Source organism: Kogia breviceps, chromosome 5 (genome assembly GCF_026419965.1).
Source record: "Kogia breviceps isolate mKogBre1 chromosome 5, mKogBre1 haplotype 1, whole genome shotgun sequence".
Lineage (NCBI taxonomy): Eukaryota > Metazoa > Chordata > Mammalia > Artiodactyla > Physeteridae > Kogia > Kogia breviceps.
Window position 1 is genome coordinate 79,148,088 of NC_081314.1, and position 21,499 is coordinate 79,169,586.

Sequence of the window (21,499 nt, forward strand, 5' to 3'; positions counted from 1 at the left end):
TTGTAATTTCAGCCATTTTCAAAATACATACACTTATATTTTACTTAACAGTATTCATGTCTGGCCTAAATTACACGGCCTTTAAAAACAAGAACCATGTCTCACATATTTTTGCATGCCAAATAGTGTCCAACATGTATTACAAAAAGAGTCATGTTTTAAGTCATACCTCTGATCTTCTTAAAACTACTTTTCAGTGGCTTCATATAGTAGAATAAAGTCCATATACTTTTTTTAAGATTTATTTTTTATTTTTTTTTGACTGCGTCGGGTCTTAGTTGCAGCACGTGAGCTTCTCTCTAGTTGTGGCGTGAGCGTTTTCTCTTCTCTGGTTGTGGCACACAGACTCCAGGGCGCATGGGCTCTGTGGTTGTGGCACACGGGTTCCAGAGCGTGTGGGCTCTGTGGTTTGCAGCACACAGGCTCTCTCATTGAGGTGCATGAGCTCAGTAGCTGTGGTGTGCAGGTTTAGTTGCCCCGCGGCATATGGGATCTTAGTTCCCCGACCAGGGATTGAACTGGTGTCCCCTGCATTGGAAGGCAGATTCTTTACCACTGAACCACCAGGGAAGTCCCCAAATCCATATACTTCTTAACACAGGCTACAAACCCTTTAGAGTAGGTTCCAAACTTCTTAACTTGGCCCATAAGCTCCTGTGTACTCTGGGTACTATGTATCTCTCACCTCTGGGGTCATGCTATATCAGCATTTTTTCAGCTCTGAAAATATGGCAAGCCCTTTCCCACCTCAGGATCTTTGCAAATGCTGCTCCCTTTGCATGGAGTGCCTCTCATTCCCTGCATATACCCCTTGGTTAATTCCTACTGATCTATCTGGTATCAGCTTAAATGTCACACCCTTAAAATGGCTTTTCTGCAACACCCCTACTACCCCCAAATCAAATTTGTCTCCACTGTTTTTTTTTTTCTTCATAGTATTTTTAGGTGGGTGTTTATGGTTTTGTATCTCCCCCTCTCCCCCACCCCCAATAGACTACTAGACTGTAAGCTTCATGGGCACAGGTATATTCTTTGTTGCATTTACCTATGTATGCTCAATCCCTATCATAATTCCTGGGATATACTAGTTGCTTAATAAATAATTCCTGAGTGAACATGTATTCTGTACATCTAATAATTGCTCATTAGGGGAGTTCCTGGTGTTCTAGTGGCTAGGATTCGGCATTTTCACTGCAGTGGCCCCAGTTCAATCCCTGGTTGGGGAGCTTTGATCCCACAAGCTGCGTGGTGCGGCCAAAATAAAAAAATAAAAAATAAAATCACAATCAGAAAAAAAAATCTCAAAAAATATTGTTTCAAGATAAGAAGTTCTGATGATATAGCAAGTAAATGTTGGATTTGATTTAAAGTCCTTGAAATATGGGATTTGAAATAACTGTTAGTAATGTTTAATATCAATTACACTAACATTCTCTTAGGATTGCCCTTCAGGCTTCTGTTGCTTTCATATATGTCCCATATGTATCTGCATCCTATTTCTAGATACTAGAAAGGATCTAGGCTCATTTCATTTCCTCTTCCTTCCATCCTTTTTTCCTTCTTTGCCAGCATAGTGGCTTTTAGCCTTTTTATATTTGAGATTGACAGTAATTCAAGTCCATTTGACTATAAGGAGGCCCAGGAAATCTAAACAGGTGAAGGCATATACAATGTAAGACTGTTGTCACAGCCTTGTTCTTTGGTACATTTCTTTCCTCACTTTCTTCTGCCTTAAGATAATGTTGCAGTGTGTGTTACATGCTTTTTTTTTGCACACACGAAAAAGACATTGCTATCTATCAACTCATTAAATATATAGTTGTATTTATTATATTGACCATCCTACTCACCTTTTCCTAAAAACCACGTGTGTTCTTGTTCATTTATCCCATGATTCAGATATTTGTTATTGTAGTTTAAATTTTTTTAAATTATTTAACTTATAAAGGCTTTAATATCTTTAAGCCTTTGGCATTTTTAATAGATACAATCTTACCCAACACCCTTTGTGAAAGTTGTCTTCTCTGATTTCCACTTCCCACCAAATGAAAAAATTATCATGTTTTGAGCAGCTTTTATCTGTAATCGAAATTCTGTACAATAGATTCTAACACTTACTGTCTCTAATTATATCTGTAATATATCTAACTAGTTTTATATAGGCTGGTGAAAGGATAAAAGATATAAAGAAAAAGAAAATTGTACTTAACTTCTCAGAGGTCATTTGGACTTTTACAGAAGCAGAAATGAAATGCTGGTTCATCCTTAAGGTGTGATTCAAAATCCTCATGTCCTGGCTTCTCATATCAGAGCCATTAAACTGAATTATAATAAATCTCATTTGGATTAATATTGAAAAGATGTTGCTCTTACTCATGCCAATTCTGATCAGTTAAACTGAGCTCTTTGACTGGATTTGTTTCCCCTGTCATAGGAACAGTACAGGACTCATTTGTTTCTAAGGCTATTTTGCTAAAAAAAAATTTGATGTACTCAGTTTTATTTCTATATAAAATCATGTTTAATAAATCATGCCTTTCATTTCTTGATTAATGTGGTATGAGGTATTGAAATAATTTGAATCAAACAGGTGGAAAACTGTGTTTAATAAATTATAGGGTTTTTTCCCCCAACTATTCTCTTTCTGCCCTATCAATATCTTAGTAAACCATTTGAAAGTTTGTCAGTGACCTTTCCTTTTCTAATTTTACTGAAGAGATCTGCCTGCCTGTCTGACATTTTGCTAACATAAATGCTGCCTTCTGTTTCTTCTCTTTCTCTTTTGCAATTTAGTCGCTGTCAGGTGTGAATCAAATGGGCTGTGCTGCTACCCTGCCTCATTCTTCTGCCTTCAGGCCTCTTAAGGTATATCTTGTTATTGTAATTTACCAGGAACTTTGAGGAGGGGATTTGCAGGGGAGGTCTTAAATTTCCCAATGGATTGGTCTAACAACAGTCTTAAATCTAGAATTGTATGAAATATAACTAAGCTTATGAAACTAAGTTTAACATTAATTTCACTTGAAATTTTTTGGAAGTTTTATTATGCCAGAAACATAGAGCCTTTGTTAATTCTTTATACTGAGATTTTTGTTTGAAATGTACTTCTAATTTTCTTATCAAAGGGTTGGGGTTTTTTTGTCATGAGTTACTATGTTACTTTGGTTAATATATGATATTGAGTTAACTCTGTTGTCTAATGTGCATGCAAAATAATTTGAGTATCAGTCCCCCAAAGTGTCACTGCCAAAACCCTATTACAGTAGAGGTCAGCAAGCTATGGTCCCTAGGCCACCTGTTTAAATAGTTTTAGTGACACACAGCCACTCCCATTTGTCTGTGGCTGCTTTCGCACTTAAAAGCAGAGTAGGAATAGTTACAATGGAGATCATATGGCCTGGAAGTCTAAATTAAAAACCTGTGGTATTTTAAAAGCCTCTAGGGATGGTAATTCCATACTTGTTATCATATGATACCTAAGAAATGATTCATAATCCTGTCAACAAGGTCCTCTCCTTGTCTAACTTATATCTGCCCTCCTGTGGTTTATACCTATTTCTTCTTTTCTTTCCGGAGTGGAGATTTTCTAGTTACTTAGCAGTCCTTATGTGGAGAATCTTTATATTTGAAAACGATTATGATGCCACCCTTGTCTTCTCCGTAAATAAGCTTTGGCCCTTTTATGTGCCTTTCCTAGCCTGTTTGTCCTTATGAACTTTCACAAGTTCTCTGCCCTCCATTTTGGCTCCACAGTTCCCAACTAGAAATATATCCCTCATTAGAGCCCACGTGGTACTGAGCATGAAACAAGGGTTATTCACGTCTTATGCTGAGCATTAGGTTGGCTTTTTCCATTTTGGTATTCATTTTGCTCAGTATCCATTGTAATTCTCAGATGTTTTTGTTATATTCCTAAATTATAATTAATTTCTAAACTTTGTATCTTTTGTTTTCCTAAATACTTAATTTTGCTTTTCGAACATTTAAAATTTTCTAATTTCCCAAATACTTTCAAATTCTTGCGTCATGTCCTTCTAAATGCTGGCCCCAACTTTATAACATCTGTAAACCTGATAAACCTTCTCTCTGGTTATTATTGAAGCTACACATACCTGGATGACACCTGAAAAAACTTTATAATTCTCTTCTATATTAACCTTTTGCTAGCCTTTCTCAGCTAGGTTCCTTATTTGAACTACAAAGCAAATTATTTGAGGGACTGTTTTCAAAATTTTTTCAAGGAAGGTGTATAACTAGTACCATTCTAGGTATATAGGAGAAAAGTTAATTTGTTACACTCAGTGGATACCTTAGGGCATTGGGGCTTATCCTCCCCTAGAATTATAGTTGAGTAAGGCCAAATGTGAATGTTCCAGAAGTTGTATAATGTCTAACATTCTTCCGGTCAGACCTGCTGCACTGTCAAATGATTAGTTTCAAAATATTTATTCTTTATTTTTTGGTATCTCAGTTACTTTGCAGCAGGTATATACTATATTTAGGCATGATTTTATTCCTTTTGTTGCTTAACTAGGCACTAAAAGTTGACTTTGTATCAGTTTCCATTTTTTGCTCTCCATTTCTCCAAAAGTTCTCAGATATACTAGTCAATGGCCTCAGTGTGATTTGAACTAATTATTTCAGTATACTAGAATGTAAGCAGTTAGATTTATAGTTTCAATAAAAATATATTTTAAAAATCACCATTTTGTAAGTCCCCTCTTTTCTGGCTTTGTTTTTCATTACACCCAACTGTATGTTATCTTTTGGTATTTCTGGAGGTAGAGAACATTTGCTGCCATTCAGTGGAATGTGTTTCAGATCTTCCTTCTAATCAAATAGAGTTGTCTAATAACTATCGTTTTATTCCTAAATATGTTAAAATTTCTAGTCTATCTCACTGTAATAGGCCTTTTTAAATTAAAAAATTTTTTTTCCTCTGTATCTTGAATACTCTGTACTTTTTATGTTTTTCTGTTTGTACCATTGGTCCTAGCTTTCTCCTTCCTACCTCATCTTCCTTGAAAATAAGGATAGTATTTTGTTTCCTTAAAAAGATATCCAGCTTTTGCCTCATTGGCCCATTTATTCCTTTTACTAGTGCTTGTTGCTCTTATTTTAAATTAAATTTGTTATTTAAATTTTCATTTCTTCTCAGCATCCTAAACTTAGTTTATTGGCATCTTTAAACTTGATGAACATGTTGTCTTTTTCACTAGTGAAGATGTAATACATTGCTTCACTCAAGAGCGCAGCTTACATTTTCAGTCTTAATTCTTGGCCTAAGAGTATCAAACCAAGGAATCATTACCACAGAGTTGTCTTTCAGATCAGTCCAAGAATTTTCTCAACAGCATGGCTTCTGTTTATTTATTTATTTATAGCAGTTAAAATTTCCTGTCATCATTAATCTCACCTGACCCAACTCCAACTTCAGATAAAAGATTTCTGAAAATATTGAAAACCAAAAGGGAGAAAAAAGCATGGGAGTGTGTTTTGTGTGTATTTGTGTGTGTGTTTTAAAGTCATTCTGTTCAAAAATGTGTCTCAGTTATCATAAATTATTGAATACAACTCAATGATTATTGAATATAACTAGCTATCAAGGCCTGAAAACCTGTTGTTATTCTAGCTTTTCTTGATTCTACTACTCTGCCAAGTCTTCAATATTTTTAACCCAGCTAACCAATGCTTCCTTTTAAATTAGCTTAACTCCATTCCCTTATTTTAGGTACACTCTTTACCAGTTGAGCTAGTTCTTCCTCCTTCTTTACAGTTCCTTTGGTCAATAAATTAAAAACATCTTGGATTCAAATACTAGTCTCGAAATACAACTATCATCTTTAAATACCTCATTTCCTAACTGAAATGAAGAAACCTTCATCACTCTTTCTTAAAATATTACTCGAGGAGGGGGGTAGGAATACTTTAGATATGCCAGAAAAATACTATTATAAAATAAAATTTTATTCTCTTCTATACATTTCCCAATAAAATTTTCTGCCTTAGGATGATTTCATTTTTCACAGTCATAGGAAAGGCCTGTTATATAATAGGACTATCTTTAGAGAATACATTACATAAATCTTGTATTCTCTAGAACTAAATAAAGTTTGGCCTTGGCGGGGTGGTGGGATGAACTGGGAGATTGGGATTGACATATATACACTATTGATACTATGTATATAAAAAATAGATGACTAATGAGAACCTACTGTATAGCACAGGGAACTCTACTCAGTGCGCTCTGTGGTGACCTAAATGGGAAGGAAATCCAAAAAAGTAAATCAGCTATATGTATACATATAGTTGATTTACTTTGCTGTACAGTAGAAACTAACACAACATTGTAAAGCAACTGTACTCCAATAAAAATTAATTTTAAAAATAGTTGGGCCTTAAAAAATATTCAGAATTTTATACCAAATTCTCATTTCTAGACTTAATTTTGGAGGAGAGTTGCATGTTTTTTTCTTTTATTGATATAATCCCAAATGTGGAAAGAGGTACTTTCCATAAATGTGGAAAGTACCTCTTCTTGAATAATAATTATTAATGTATCTATGTTTCTCCACAGAATGATCACAGATCTAATGCTATATCAAGTTCACCTACAACAGAAACAGGTAATAGACACAAAAGTGCAATTGACCATATCCCAATTATAGTTCTTTACCAGGATTTTCCTGATAAATTACTCCTTAGATGGCTGTGGCTTCCTTTTCTGAAATGAGATACCAGGCACAAAATTGGGAACTCTGCACATTTTTCACTTTTTAATTCAACTAGTCGTTCAACCACTCAGCCATTTGATATGAAAAACTGAGCAAGAGCTAGCAGGGCTGTAGGTTTGCAAGAGACTATATTTAATATATTAACATTCATTTTGCCTTTATTGATATACCAAAAGTAACATGACAATTAAAAATACATACAAACAGGGATTTCCCTGGTAGTGTAGTGGTTAGGATTCCAGGCTTTTACTGCCATGGCCTAGGTTCAATCCCTTGTTGGGAAACTAAGATCCCACAAGCTGTGCGGCCCGGCCTCCCAAAAAATAAAAATAAAAATACATACAAGCAGCCCTCCCACTTTCAGGGTTACTTTTCTTTTCTTCGTTTTTTTAAGTATTTATTTATTTGGCTGCTCCAGGTCTGAGTTTGCGGCATGTGGGGTTTTTAGTTGCGGTATGTGGGATCTTTTAGTTGTGGCATGCGGGATCTAGTTCCCTGACCAGGAATCGAACCTGGGCCCCCTGCATTGGGAGCGTGGAGTCTTAACCTCTGGTTCATGAGGGAAGTCCTGGAGGTTACTTTTCTATACCAGATTTTCTATTAATAAACAAAATTATCATTTTATATCATTGCAATATTTAACTTTTTTCTTCATTTGCCATTTATTGAACTTTTGTCATGTGTCTGTTATTATATTTAATTTTTTTTCCATCTTCTTTAATCTTATTTTGTTTTTCCATGCTGATTCAGTTCATCATTCCCCTGCATATCCTTTTCCTGCTGCTATTCAGAGAAACCAGGCCCAGCGCCCTGAAAGCTTCCTTTTCAGAGGAGCTGTCAGGGCAGAAACAAATAAAGGTAGGTGGCAGTGCTAAAAGGGGCATTGTGGGGGGTGGGAGATGGTGTTTATACAATGACATTATATGTTACATGCTTTTAAACTTCTACCCTGGGAATTCCGTGGCAGGCCAGTGGTTAGGACCCTGCACTGTCGCTGCCGGGGCTCTGGTTCAACCGTGGGTCAGGGAACTAAGATCCCGCAAGCCGCATGGTGAGGCCAGACAAACAAATAAATAAATAAACTTCTACCCTGAGGTATCACCAAGGCAAAAGTTTTAAACTCTGCGTTTGTCTGTGATCTCACTTATATTAAAGGAAGAGAATCTTAATCTTGTTTGAATTCATTTTGGTCAGAAAGTTTCTCAGTACCACCTAAAAGCAGGTTATAATTTTTGAACAAAAAAATTACTCTTTCAGGGCTTCAGGGAATGTCCCTTCCCTCTGTAGTGTGCTCTTTTTCAGATTTTTCTGTTGGTAAAAGCTGTTTTCTGTGTTGTTAAAGAAATGAATCAGTAATTTTAAAAAAAATACTATTTAGTCTCATGGTTTTTAGTTAATGTGGCAAATTTCTGCCTGACCCCCAAACAAGTTACCTAGAAGTGGAAACAGACATTTCACTCCCAAAATAACTATTTTTAACATAACTGATAGATACACTCACAGTGAGATTTAAACTCAAACCAGAGATGCACTGCTGGTGGGATTGTTAATTAGCATGGAAAACTGTTTAAATTATCTGCTAATGGTGAACCCTTGTATATCCTATGACTAGCAGTTTTGCTTTCTGAAATATGTACACATCTGTACCAAAAGATATGTCCAAATTATTCATAGCAACATTATTCATGATAGCCCCAAACTGAATGTCCATCAACAATAGAATGGATAGTGCTCGCTTCGGCAGCACATATACTAAAATTGGAACAATACAGAGAAGATTAGCATGGCCCCTGTGCAAGGATGACATGCAAATTCATGAAGCATTCCATATTTTTAGGTACATGTAAAAGTATGAAATTAGAACACTCCCTAACACCATACACAAAAATAAACTCAGAATGGGTTAAAGACCTACATGTAAGGCCAGACACTATCAAACTCTTAGAGGAAAACATAGGGAGAACACTCTGTGACATAAATCACAGCAAGATCCTTTTTTGACCCACCTCCTAGAGAAATGGAAATAAAAACAAAAATAAACAAATGGGACCTAATGAAACTTAAAAGCTTTTGCACAGCAAAGGATACCATAAACAAGACCAAAAGACAACCCTCAGAATGGGAGAAAATAGTTGCAAATGAAGCAACTGACAAAGGATTAATCTCCAAAATTTACAAGCAGTTCATGCAGCTAAATAACAATAAAACAAACAACCCAATCCAAAAATGGGCAGAAGACCTAAATAGACATTTCTCCAAAGAAGATATACAGATTGCCAACAAACACATGAAAGAATGCTCAACATCATTAATCATTAGAGAAATGCAAATCAAAACTACAGTGAGATATCTCACACCGGTCAGAATGGCCATCATCAAAAAATTTAGAAACAATAAATGCTGGAGAGGGTGTGGCGAAAAGGGAACACTCTTGCACTGTTGGTGGGAATGTAAATTGATACAGCCACTATGGAGAACAGTATAGAGGTTCCTTAAAGAACTACAAATAGAACTACCATATGACCCAGCAATCCCACTACTGGGCATGTACCCTGAGAAAACCATAATTCAAAAAGAGTCATGTACCAAAATGTTCATTGCAGCTCTATTTACAGTAGCCAGGACATGGAAGCCACCTAAGTGTCCATCGACAGATGAATGGATAAAGAAGATGTGGCACATATATACAGTGGAATATTAGCCATATAAAGAAATGAAATTGAGTTATTTGTAGTGAGGTGGATGGACCTGGAGTCTGTCATACAGAGTGAAGTAAGTCAGAAGGAGAAAAACAAATACCGTATGCTAACACATATATATGGAATCTAAGAAAAAAAATGTCATGAAGAGACTAGGGGTAGGACAGGAATAAAACACAGACCTACTAGAGCATGGACTTGAGGATATGGGGAGGGGGAAGGGTAAGCTGTGACGAAGTGAGAGAATGGCATGGACATATATACACTACCAAACGTAGGGTGGATAGCTAGTGGGAAGCAGCTGCATGGCACAGGGAGATCAGCTCGGTGCTTTGTGACCACCTAGAGGGGTGGGATAGGGTGGGTGGGAGTGAGGGAGATGCAGGAGGGAAGAGATATGGGAACATATGTATATGTATAACTGATTCACTTTGTTGTAAAGCTGAAACTAACACACCATTGTAAAGCAATTATACTCCAATAAAGATGTTAAAAAAAATTTTAAAAACCAATAGAATGGATAAATAATTGTGTATGTTTGTACAATGGGATACTAAATAAGCGATGAAAATGAACACATTAATATACACAACAATGTGGATAAATCCTATAATGTTGATCAAAAGAAGCCAAACATAAAAACATACACACATATAATATGGTTTTATATGTAGAAAGTTCAAAAATGGACAAAACTAATCTGTGGTGTTAGAAGCCAGGAGGTACATAGTTAGAACCTGTGGTACTAGAAATAACTGTTGGATACTGATACTGATGGGTAGAGAACATGAGAGGGTCTCCTGGGTGTTGGTAATGTTGCATTTATTGACTTGCTTATGTCTGCTTTGTGATGATAATTTATTGAGCTGTTTGCTTATGATTTGTCTATTTTTTTGCATGCGATATTTTTCAAGAGAAATGTTTTTAAATGGATGTAATCAAACACACAAAGTAGTTGAGCCAAATGGGTAATGGACATTTGGTAGTTTTTCATACTATTCTCCCTATTATTGTGCATATTTTTAACTTTCCATAATAAAAGCTTTTTTAAAAGGTCAGTCCAGAAGTAGAAAGTGCTGTACTTTCAAGGAAACTGTGATCAGGTGGATCTGAGTATTTTTGCAGCACTGGCAGTCGCTTTTCTATCTTACATACCAATATTTTTTAGGTCATGCATCACCCCTTCTTTCATCTTCTGCACCTACCACTGATTTTAAAGATCCGGTAACAAGACAGAATTCAAGACAGAGAGAAGAAGAGCTGGAATTAATAGATCAACTACGGAAAGTATGTACATCGCCTTTGAATTACATTTTTCAGTGATACTGGTGTAGCCCATATTCCTGGCATCACTTGTTCATTTGACTTATAATTTTTACTAGAATCAACAAGTGCCCATTGTGTGCTGTGATGCCCATTGTGTGATGAATTTTTTCACTTGTTTACTAGGAAAATGAGATGGGTTATTCCATAAAGCTTAACCCCTGACCCTACTCATTTAAAATTTTTTTCTGCCTCATGATATAAAGAAATCTTGTTAGAGTAATAATAATTCATATGTATGTACACATATACATATATCGACACATACCACACTTACATCATACGTAGTGTTTATTTTAAAATTGGATCTAGTTTTTTGTTTTTTATTTTATTTATTTTTGCGGTATGCGGGCCTCTCCTGTTGCGGAGCACAGGCTCCAGACGTGCAGGCTCAGCGGCCGTGGCTCACGCGCCCAGCCGCTTTGCGGCATGTGGGATCTTCCTGGACCGGGGCACGAACCCGTCTCCCCAGCATCGGCAGGCGGACCCTCAACCACTGTGCCACCAGGGAAGCCCCCTAGTTTTTTGTTTTTAGTCAGATAATTGTAAATGAATTCTGTTGTGGAACTTTGCAGCACTGTCACCTGGCTGCCATACATATATATATATGATCTCCTTAAATTATTGACTTAGGATAGAAAGATAAAATGGAGATTGTGGTACTTAAGTTATTTGCTTTTTAACTTGATTTCTAATTAAAAATATTCCATTGTGACTCCATTATGTCCTGTGTGTCAGCCACTCTTGAATTAATATATTTCACATTTTCCTGTTCTTTTAGCATATTGAGTACCGGTTAAAAGTATCTCTGCCTTGTGATCTTGGAGCAGCTCTAACCGATGGTGTTGTTCTTTGCCATTTGGCCAATCATGTGCGGCCTCGATCTGTCCCAAGCATTCACGTTCCCTCACCAGCTGTAGTAAGTTTATAATGCTTAAAAAAAGTTGGCTCTTCATCAGACATTTGTTAAGTACAGAGGCAGGTACTGTGCAGAATGCTAAGTGTACAAATATGAATAGAGTCCAGGCCCTGCCTTCCTGGTCTCACTTCTACTAGAGAAAAAGTAGGCATGTAAATAATAACTTACAGGTGTGTGTGATGTTATAAAAGAGGTATGTAAGAAGTGTGCTATAGGAATACAGAAAAGGGGCCACTTCAACTCTGCCTGGAAAGTTCAGGAAAGCCTTCCCAGAGGAGGTAAAATTTGAACTAATTCTTGATGTATGAGTAGGAATTTGCCAGCAGTACAGAGAGGGAGAACAGCATTCTGGGCATAGTATTCCTAAACTAAAAAGCTAAGGAAGATCATGGCATATTCAAGGATTTCTTAAGTTGTTCAGAATAGATCATTCACAAGGTGTTAGTGTTAATGGCAGAGGATGTAGCTAGAGAGGTAAGCTAAGGGCCATGTGACAAGGGCCTCATGTCCCATGTCAGGGAGACAGAAGTTTATCTTAGTGTAGACAATCAGGAAACACAGAAAGAATTTGAGAGGAATAATGTGATTATAATTGCAGTTTAGAATGATGAATATTTCAGGGGTAGAAGTGACATGATTGAGGGACCAACCTCAGGTGGAAAATGAGGCAGAATATGCATTCAAGATGACTGGCAGGTTTTTTTTAGACTGCTGGTTAGATATGGACATCAGTATCAGGATGGCAACCCACAAGAGAAAGAGCAAGTTTCAGATTGACACAACTCTCCTTTTTCTTCCTTCAAAATTTTTTAATATTTTTTTTCCATTCTTTTTTATTTATTTATTTGGCTGCATCAGGTCTTCATTGCAGCACGCAAGATCTTTGTTGCAGCAGGTGGCTCTTTCATCGTGGCAGGGGTTCTCTTCATTGCAGGCTTCTTTCTAGTTATGGCGTGTGGGCTCAGTTGTTGCGGCGCACACCTTCAAATTTTTATTAAGAAAGATTTCAAACCTTCAGAAAAACTGAAAGAATAACACAAAGAATACCCTTAAAGCCTCCATCTAGAGCTGACATTCATTGCATTTTGCCATCTTGCTTTGTCTATATTTATGTGTGTTCATGTGTGTGTGTATTTTAATTGCACCATTTAAAAGTTGCAGATATTATAACACCTTACCCCCTAAATATTTCTGAGAATTGTCCTAGGCCACCTTACTCTTACCCATAGCCTGAAGCCAGGGATGAACAATGTGGTGGCTGAGCCCTATTCCTCAAGGTGGGAGTGTGATGTGATTCATTCACAGTGCTCCCTATGGGATCAGGCTGAAACTGAGAAGGGACAACTCTGAGCCCTTAGCAGCCAGCAGGGAGTGGGGGGTAGGAAATGAGGATGGATGCACAGGCTAAGTAAAGAAACATTGGGTGAGGCACCAATAGCATCCACAAGTTATATTCAGATTTCCCCAGTTGTTCCAAGAATATCTTTCACGGCTGCTCTGCTCCTCTCCCCTCACTAGTATGCACATACAACAGGATGTAATCAAGGTTTCCACATTGCATTTGATTATTATTTGATGTTGTGACAGCTCTTTTGATGTGTCTGAATGGATATTGTGCATCTGTAACATGCTTAGCAGTGTCTAACCTTTTCAAAGGTTTTGCCCTCATCTCATTTTCTGGTCATTTGTTGTTATTTAGCACATACTTCCTGATGCAAATCCTTTACTCAAATTGCAGTTGTATCTAGGCCTATAGATTGCCACTCTGGACATTCATCTTGCTGCCTCCCCAGATGCAAATCATTTTAAGCCTCCCAAGGACCTTTGATTCTAATTATAAAAGCTGCTTTGTTACCAAGGTCCCAAGAGGCTGATATGGCCCTTTCCCCTCTAGCATATCCAAAAACAGTCATGCATTTGCTTCTAAAGAAAATAGGTAGCCACTTTTTATTTAGTGACCTCAGAAAACAGGCATTCAGCTTTGTGTAGAAAAGGCAGAGAAGAACAGTAGCATTACAAATCAACTGTGCCCGCAAAGACTTGAAAGATTTGGTTTTGCTCCTAAAGGTGGTGATTAAGAGAACAGGAATTGACATGCTATTTGGCAACGCCAGAAGGGGAAGGGCTTATTCATACTTTGCATTCTTCCCAGTTTCTGTCAATTGAATTAAGAAAGATAAATTTTTTTAGTAATAAAAAAAGACAAATCTATCATTCTTCATTTTCAAGGGAAGTACTTAGGAAGTAGCAAGGAGCTCATGTAGAAAGTGGAATATGAGGGTAAGGATGACTGAGGTTCTTTATCTTCATCTACCAAACATAGTGCCTTTCATTTAAGAATGTAAAATATTTACATACAGGAAAAATAAAACTTTTATCTATGTTAATCCACTTAGAGACATAAAACACATGGACCTTCTTGTCAAAGAAACATGATATAACATGAAATTAGAGCATTTAAAACTTGCTAACGAAATCAACAACATTGTCATATTTATTGAGCACCTAGTCAGTGGTAGGCATTCTGAATAGGATGAAAGGTACAGAGATGAGTTACAAGTGGTCCATTCTCTCAAGAACATGAATTCCTCTTAAAAAGTAAAATAAATAAAAGAGGTCTTTTGTGAAATAGTATCCTTGACACTTAAAAGCAAGTAGGCCTACTAAATAAAATTGTTTAAGAGGGGATCTTTTGGGTTAATAAATGACCTATAAAGTTGAGAAACACTTCAGTATGTAAAAATTCCCAAATTATAACATTTGGGGGTGGAAAAATGGACTTTGAGTCAACCAGATGAAAACTGTCCAGTATTTTAATTAAAAGCAAAAAAAATACCACCTCACTTTTAAATTATGAAACTGATTATTATGAATAAGTCAATATTGCTTTAATGGGGATACTGTTACAGTACTAGATTTCAGTATATTTATATCTATTTTTCCTTCATACTGAATTGCTCTCCCTCATATTAGACTATTTCTCCCTTTATTTTGTTCTTCTGACTATACAGAGAGCTTTGTAACTTACTTTCTTAAAGATTTTTCCTGATGAGAATATAAAATTAAAGCCAAATACAAATGAAAAACCGTAGCAGTTTCTTTGTGGCTACTATATTAACACATAGTGATTTATTGTAATTCTTTGAAAACCTGCTAATTAGATCTCTGAGTGTAACTTAAGAAACACTTTCATGATGTACTGTACGAACCGGGCTTTTTTCCCCCCAGTTCAAGAAATGATCCCTCATTGTAAGGGGAGGTCATAAGTCCAGGTATTTTGAAAGAAACTCAGAAGGGCACTTGTGCTTGTAACCATTAGGTTATAATTCATCTTTCTTTGTTATTTTGGGAGGATTTATGATGTATGATAAACTGCTGTTCAGTTGTTCAGTAGGCATAGGTTTTAAGTAGTGGAGTTCACATTGTTAGAAGTGCACTATTGAATCATATAAAAAAATCATTACAAATATTGTGATGTGACAACTCATTGAATGAACCATATCACCAAGGAAGATGACCTGAAAAAATGCTGAATCATTTCAATTTTCAAATAGCAAAATCATTTATTTCTTATTCCTTTCAGTCTAGTTCCTTTCCTCTTGCTGAAATTATTTACTTTCTTCCCCAAAACCCACATAAGATTTCTTATTCAGATCGGGCTGTACATTACAGAAATGAAACAGGCTCTACATGGCTATCCAAAACCATGTTTTATGTCATCCTAAGTTCTGGAAAAGCTTTTGGGGATAGCAGGTTCCTCTGATATTTGACTTAAGGCAAAATCATGAGTCCTTCTACACTCCAGAGTGATAGGGAGTCTACACCCCTGGGTCCTTTTAACTAGCCATTCCATTGGACACATACAGAGCGGGGGTGTTTAGCTTGGGATTCATGCACTCCTAGGGCTTCCAGCACTTGTTGAACTCTGTAAAATTGTATGCATGTGTATTCTTCCCAAGAGTAGATTCACAGCTTTCGTCAGACTATAAGAAGGAGTTGTATCCCAACACTGACCTACATCCCAGGGATTTAGACAAATGCTAAGAGAAGGAATGACTGGAGACAGATGATGGTTCCCCACTCCATTTCCCCTTCATCAGTCAGAAATCTGCTCTTTGTAGGGGAAATCTCAAAGGAATCGTTTTATTCTACTCCTCAACCCCCCACCCACACACATTTAGGGTGCTAGTACTGCTCATAGAGATAATGCTGAGTTGGACCCCAGGATCACTATTCTGAGCTTCCTTTTCTTTTTGTCTGAGATGGTGGTGACTCTTGGACCAGTTTCTTACTTAGCAACACGAATTCTATCTTATCCTTTCTTTTGCACAGAAGGAAGCTTGTTTTTCTGTCTGTGCAGTAAAACCTATTTCACTCTGTCCTTCCAACATCTAAGGGAGATGTTTCAGAAATGTAGGGGTCCTTCTTTTATAGAATGAAATGCCCAGGTCCCCTTCTTTTGCTAGAGTCTCACATTCATGATCCACCTGTGCACACGATGCCCCTAGCCTTCTCCCAAACTCAGATCAAGATCCTGGTCTGCTTAGCTAAGGTCCCTTCAGAATAAGGAAAGCTAGTTGCATTGATTCTGCTTCCATTTCTACTGGTATATGGAGAGGGAGTTTCTAGCTAATGAAAAATTCTTTCTAAGTGAAAAGCAGTTGTCCTATGTTCTCTTTGCCCAGTTTCTCTTAAAGTTAAGCCCATGTCCCAATAGCTTTCACTACAGTGACTTTTCTATTACGTCTCAATTCACCTTACCTCCCTCTTAACTAGCAAGGAGTTAAAACCATAGCATCACTCGTACAGTGAACACCCACTCTTTCACATGTAAAAAGTCTAAGAGAAGGAGCCCAGCTTCAGCCTGAATTAGCCAGTGTGAACCCCCATGATTGTTTTTCTCCTTCTGTTAGCAGATTCTGATTCTATTTATGTTTCACTTTTTTTTTTTTACTTTTTAACCTCAGTTATAGAAGAACTTGGCATAGGCAAGAAGGGGTGCTCTCCATGGAAACCTGTTATCTTCTTTCTAGACTTAATTTTGAAAGCTTTTCAATTTGAAATTTTAAAATTATTACTCTCCCTCCATTTCATTTGTTGCCTTTTATAAAACTTTTATGATAAAGCCAATCCTAGTGCCTGCTACGTTTCTCAAGCCAAGATTATAGTACCTTCAACCATTACTATGTAGTTATCTTGTTTCCTCTCTTCTTGGCAACAGTATGATATTCCATCTTTGAAGAAAACCCAGATATTCACAAGTGAAACTGTTTTTCTTTCTAGAGATGGTACAGGCTTTCATCTGCTTTGTAAAAACCATAGGTCAGATTCCCTGCAAATGTTTGGCTTCCATGCCTGATACTTAAACCAACAGATGAATTTGAACAATTGAGTTTGTTAATCACTTTGGGAAATGAGATTCAGATTTCTTTCTTACATGATAACCCACCTGGCAAAAAATTTTATCGCTTTAAGTCATGTGATACAACTATGTTCTAGTCATCAGAGATCTTTTCAGAAAAGCAAGCTTACTAGTTAGTGACTAGGGAAATTTCCTATGGGAAATTTTCACCCTTTGGAAAATGGTTCTTTAATCCAATCTTTTAAAATTCGAATGTTTAAAAAATTTTAAATATAACCATTGAGTAGAGACATGATGCATCTGTAACATTTGTGAGCAAAGGCTATTGATTTTTTATTATTATTACTGTTTTCTTTAAAAAGATTGAAAGGAAATGAACCTAGTGTTAATAACTATGATTATATTTGAATGACTGAGCTGTGGGTAATTAATTTTCTTGTTATTCCTCCAAATTTTCTTTGGTGTATATTGCTTTAAAGTGGAAAAAAATTAAACCATCCTCCTAAAATTTCTCTATTTAGCACTTGCCTTACAAAAATCAAGTGTCTAAAGTAGGGGGTAGCAAACTATGGGCCACAGGCCTGTACCTATTTTTGTAAATAAAGTTTTATTAGAACACAGTCACTCTTATTTGTTTATATGTTGTCTGTGGTTGCTTTCAAGCTCTTAGCAGATTTGAGTAGTTGCAACAGATCATATGGCCCTGAGGCCTAACATCTTTATTATCTGATTCTTTAAGAAAAAGTTTGCTGACCCTCTGGTCTAGAACATTCAGTTTATAAAGCAGTTGGCAAGAGTATTTTTAGTTAGCAAATTTTTTTAAACTTTGCTAATAACACCATGTTTTCTTTCCTTTGCAGCCTAAATTAACAATGGCAAAATGCAGACGAAATGTGGAGAATTTCCTCGAAGCTTGCAGAAAAATTGGTGTACCTCAGGTAATAAATTTATCATATTTTATGTTGCTAAATAAATTTGGGTATTATTTTCTTAAAATCTTTTAGAAATGCAGGTATCTAAAATCTTACAGGGTAGTTCTGAGCTAAGTTGATAATTACTAACATGATTTTGTGTTACTAGAGTCAGTCATTATATTTTGAGCACTTTCCCTTAATTATTTCCAAGGACCAAGCAAAGAAATCATATACACATGAATTTCAATATGTTGTAGTAAGTAATCAGTGCTAAGTAATCAAAAATAGTTATTCTGATATTTTCCTAAATATCCCCACTTGCTGATTGACTTGTGTACAACTTCATACACAGTAGAGTCTGTGCTTCAGAATAAGTGCATCTCAGACTAAGAATGCTTCAGTTGGCTTCAGTTTTTTAACACTTGCTTTAATGCTTTTAAAAAATGTTTATTTTTAAATAATTTTAGGCTTTGAGAAATGTTGCAAAAATATCACAGAGAGATACTGTATACACTTCACCTAGGTTCCTGAACTGTTAACATCTAACATAAATGTAAACATAGTATGTCATCCAAACCAATAAACACATAGACAGTGCTATTGACTAAATTGCAGACTTTATTCAGACTTTACCAGTTTTCCACTAACCTCTTTGGAACTGAACACACAAGAGGCCATTTCTAGTCATTTGTCCTGCTGTTGAGATTTTTTGCCTCCAGGTTCCTCAGTTAGAGCTTTATTGCCCTTTTATAGTACAAATAGTTAAACTTTTACCCTTTAAAAAACAATTATGTTAAGTGTGGCACTCTTAAAAAATATTATATATAGTGACATATATAGATAAATTTAAAGAAATAAAAACTGGTGCCATTTGATACTTTTTTCGTTAACTACAACCATTACAGTTCTTGTCACCATATTTTGTCCAACGTTCAAGGAGAAAAACATGACACTTTTCTATCACCTTCTTAATTAGCTGTCAGAAACCCGGTATTGGCCCCTGGACTCAACAAGTCCACTGTTTCTCTCGAAGTTAAGCCCTTGTCCCAAGGGCTTTTCCTGACAATGACTCATTTTACCAAGTTCACCATTCCTCTCTTTAACTAACATGAGTTGAGAAGGTCAAAGCATCACTTGTCCGATGAACACCTTTCCCTTTCAGCTCTTTCACAAAGTGGAAGAGAACCCAGCTCCACAGAGCAGCTGCACTAGCCAGTGTTAATTCCCATGAGTGTTTTTTCTCCTTTTATTAAGTAGATTGTGATTCTACTACTCATTTTTTACTTTTTTCTTTTGCATTTTTTTAAAGCTGAGTTATAAAATAACTGAAATTTACATTTGGTGGTAGTTAGCAAGGATCTTTTTTGTTTCTGTGGACAAATTCAAAGCAAATGTATTGCCTTTATATCATATTGTTTTCTGAAGGCTCATCATCTCTTTTAGAACTAACCTTTTTTAAAAAAAAAAAAAAATTTATTTATTTATTTTTGGCTGTGTTGGGTCTTCGTTTCTGTGTGAGGGCTTTCTCCAGTTGCAGCGAGCAGGGGCCACTCTTCATCGCGGTGCGCAGGCCTCTCGCTATCGCGGCCTCTCTTGTTGCCGAGCACAGACTCCAGACGCTCAGGCTCAGCAGTTGTGGCTCATGGGCCCAGTTGCTCCGCGGCATGTGGGATCTAACCGGACCAGGGCTCGAACCCGTGTCGCCTGCACTGGCAGGCAGATTCTCAACCACTGCGCCACCAGGGAAGCCCCAGAACTAACCACTTTTAAACATATTGAGAGCATTAATAAGGTTTCTAGATAAACAGCTTACATTTATCCATAATAACAGGCAGGTTCTAATGTTCACATGTACACTCTAACATTCAGTGTTTCCCTTATGCCTACTTGAGATGAACCTACCTGACCATCACAAGCATGCCCAATACCTTCCCCAGTTCCATAGCAGTGTCTTTGAACAAGAGAATGTGGCATGGGTTGGTGCAGGGAATGGGACCAGAGGAAAAATATGAGTGATTAAAAAGAGGCACCACATACCTAGAGAGAAGAGTGCTGAATACGGCCCCACACGGCAAGACATGCTGGCACACTTAGCCTATGTCAAACCTGTAAAGGACTTCTTACAGTCATTGTACATGTACTCTGGGCTTTACAGAACTGTCATCTGTCTCAGATTTAAAGGCCATACACTGAAATTATTTTAGAATATAACCACCATCGGTCAACAAAATCAAAAACAGTGTGCCTTTTAAAGCATGCATTTTATTCCACCATTTGCCAAGCAATGGTTAACAGTATTTATTTGAAGGCAGGAGATAGAAAAAATACAATTTTAAAAGACTGGGTACTAAAAAAAAAAAAAAGACTAAAGGTATTTTTCCAGGGTGGTTTTAGACTGGAGTTCTTGACATATCCTCCTTCCCCTCTTTCCCCCCCACCAGAAAGAGTAAATGGACATTCCACATGGGCCACCTCTTCCTTCTCCACTCCTGCCTTCCACCCAAGTCTCACCACCACCATCACTAACACTTTTAGATGGGTTCCTGTTATGCTGCTACTTCTACTAAAACAGTTGATCATTTGCCTAAAACAAAATGAAGGAAAGTGAATAAATACAAACTCGTAGGTTTAAACTAGCATTCTCAGGTCCCTCTGCCATGAGAGGGAGGAAGAAACCTATACCTCTTCTTCTTCCTTTGTTCTCCCCTACTTCTGGGCATTATGACCTTTACCTAAACATGACCACCTGTTATGTTTCACTTGTAAATAAAATCAGGGATATAATAATGATCACTTTTGAAAACAGATAACATAAAACTTAATATTGAAAAATTTGTCAGATCTTCTGTCCAGAAAATATGTATAAAGGTGAATGATTTCCCTTCTCAGTTTAACTTTTTAAATGTTTACAAGTTAAATTATGAATGAAACACTGAAGAATAAAGCGACTGTTAAAAACCTCCAATAAGGTTGGGCATATGGATAGTCCCTTTATTATTATGCTTTTATTAAATATATGTTACATTCAAAAAACTATAGTTGGTGATAAAAACTTCTGAGTCCAATATCTTATGTTCTGGAGTTATTATATGTTATGTGTGAAAGAATATTTTCCTGTTATCAAGTCCAGTAATGCTTTTATTTATTTAATTTCTTAATCTGTGAACTGGAGGGTTTGGATGATCTCTAAGGCCTATTACAACTCTAGATTCATTTTGTACAATTAGTAAACAAGACTTGGTTAAGATGAACTTGACTTGACTTTTAGAGGAACACCAAGTCATTCAGTACACCTGACTTCCAGGTAATAAATTTCCCCTGATTATTATGCTTTCTTCATTCTTTGAACCGTCTTGACTCACCTGGCTTTCTCGGAAAACTTCCCTCTCCTCAGCCCACCCCCAGGCTTTGTCCTTGCTTTCTGGCCTATTTTTTTGTTAATAGGGAAGAATGAGTCGAGAAAGAGGTTGCCTCACCCACTCAACCACTTTCAGGCCTCACATAACCCTAAGTCAGCATCCACCTCTGTTCATTTTATTCTGAATGTT

At 36.7% G+C, this 21,499-nt stretch overlaps 2 protein-coding genes and 1 non-coding gene across 19 annotated transcripts in view; 2 read left to right on the forward strand and 1 right to left on the reverse strand.

Moving 5' to 3' along the window:
* Nucleotides 1-21,499, forward strand: part of LRCH3 (leucine rich repeats and calponin homology domain containing 3) — a 119,994-nt gene that overhangs the window by 92,100 nt on the left and 6,395 nt on the right. For 10 of the 17 annotated variants that reach the window (XM_067034372.1, XM_059064389.2, XM_059064381.2 and 7 more), the window contains 6 exons: nt 2,794-2,865; nt 6,578-6,626; nt 7,485-7,592; nt 10,602-10,720; nt 11,538-11,675; nt 17,898-17,975. In XM_067034372.1, the coding sequence (XP_066890473.1) occupies nt 2,794-2,865; nt 6,578-6,626; nt 7,485-7,592; nt 10,602-10,720; nt 11,538-11,675; nt 17,898-17,975 (564 nt within the window). The remainder of the gene's footprint in view (nt 1-2,793; nt 2,866-6,577; nt 6,627-7,484; nt 7,593-10,601; nt 10,721-11,537; nt 11,676-17,897; nt 17,976-21,499) is intronic. The other 7 variants (XM_067034374.1, XM_059064382.2, XM_067034381.1 and 4 more) reach the window with 2 other exon arrangements.
* Nucleotides 8,463-8,569, forward strand: LOC131757901 (U6 spliceosomal RNA). The gene has a single exon (XR_009336049.1). It is a non-coding gene; the product is annotated as a U6 spliceosomal RNA (small nuclear RNA).
* Nucleotides 12,572-21,499, reverse strand: part of IQCG (IQ motif containing G) — a 58,892-nt gene continuing 49,964 nt past the window's right edge. The window contains exon 12 of the mRNA XM_067034384.1: nt 12,572-12,656. Coding sequence (XP_066890485.1) covers nt 12,637-12,656 — 20 coding nt within the window. The 3' untranslated portion in view covers nt 12,572-12,636. The remainder of the gene's footprint in view (nt 12,657-21,499) is intronic.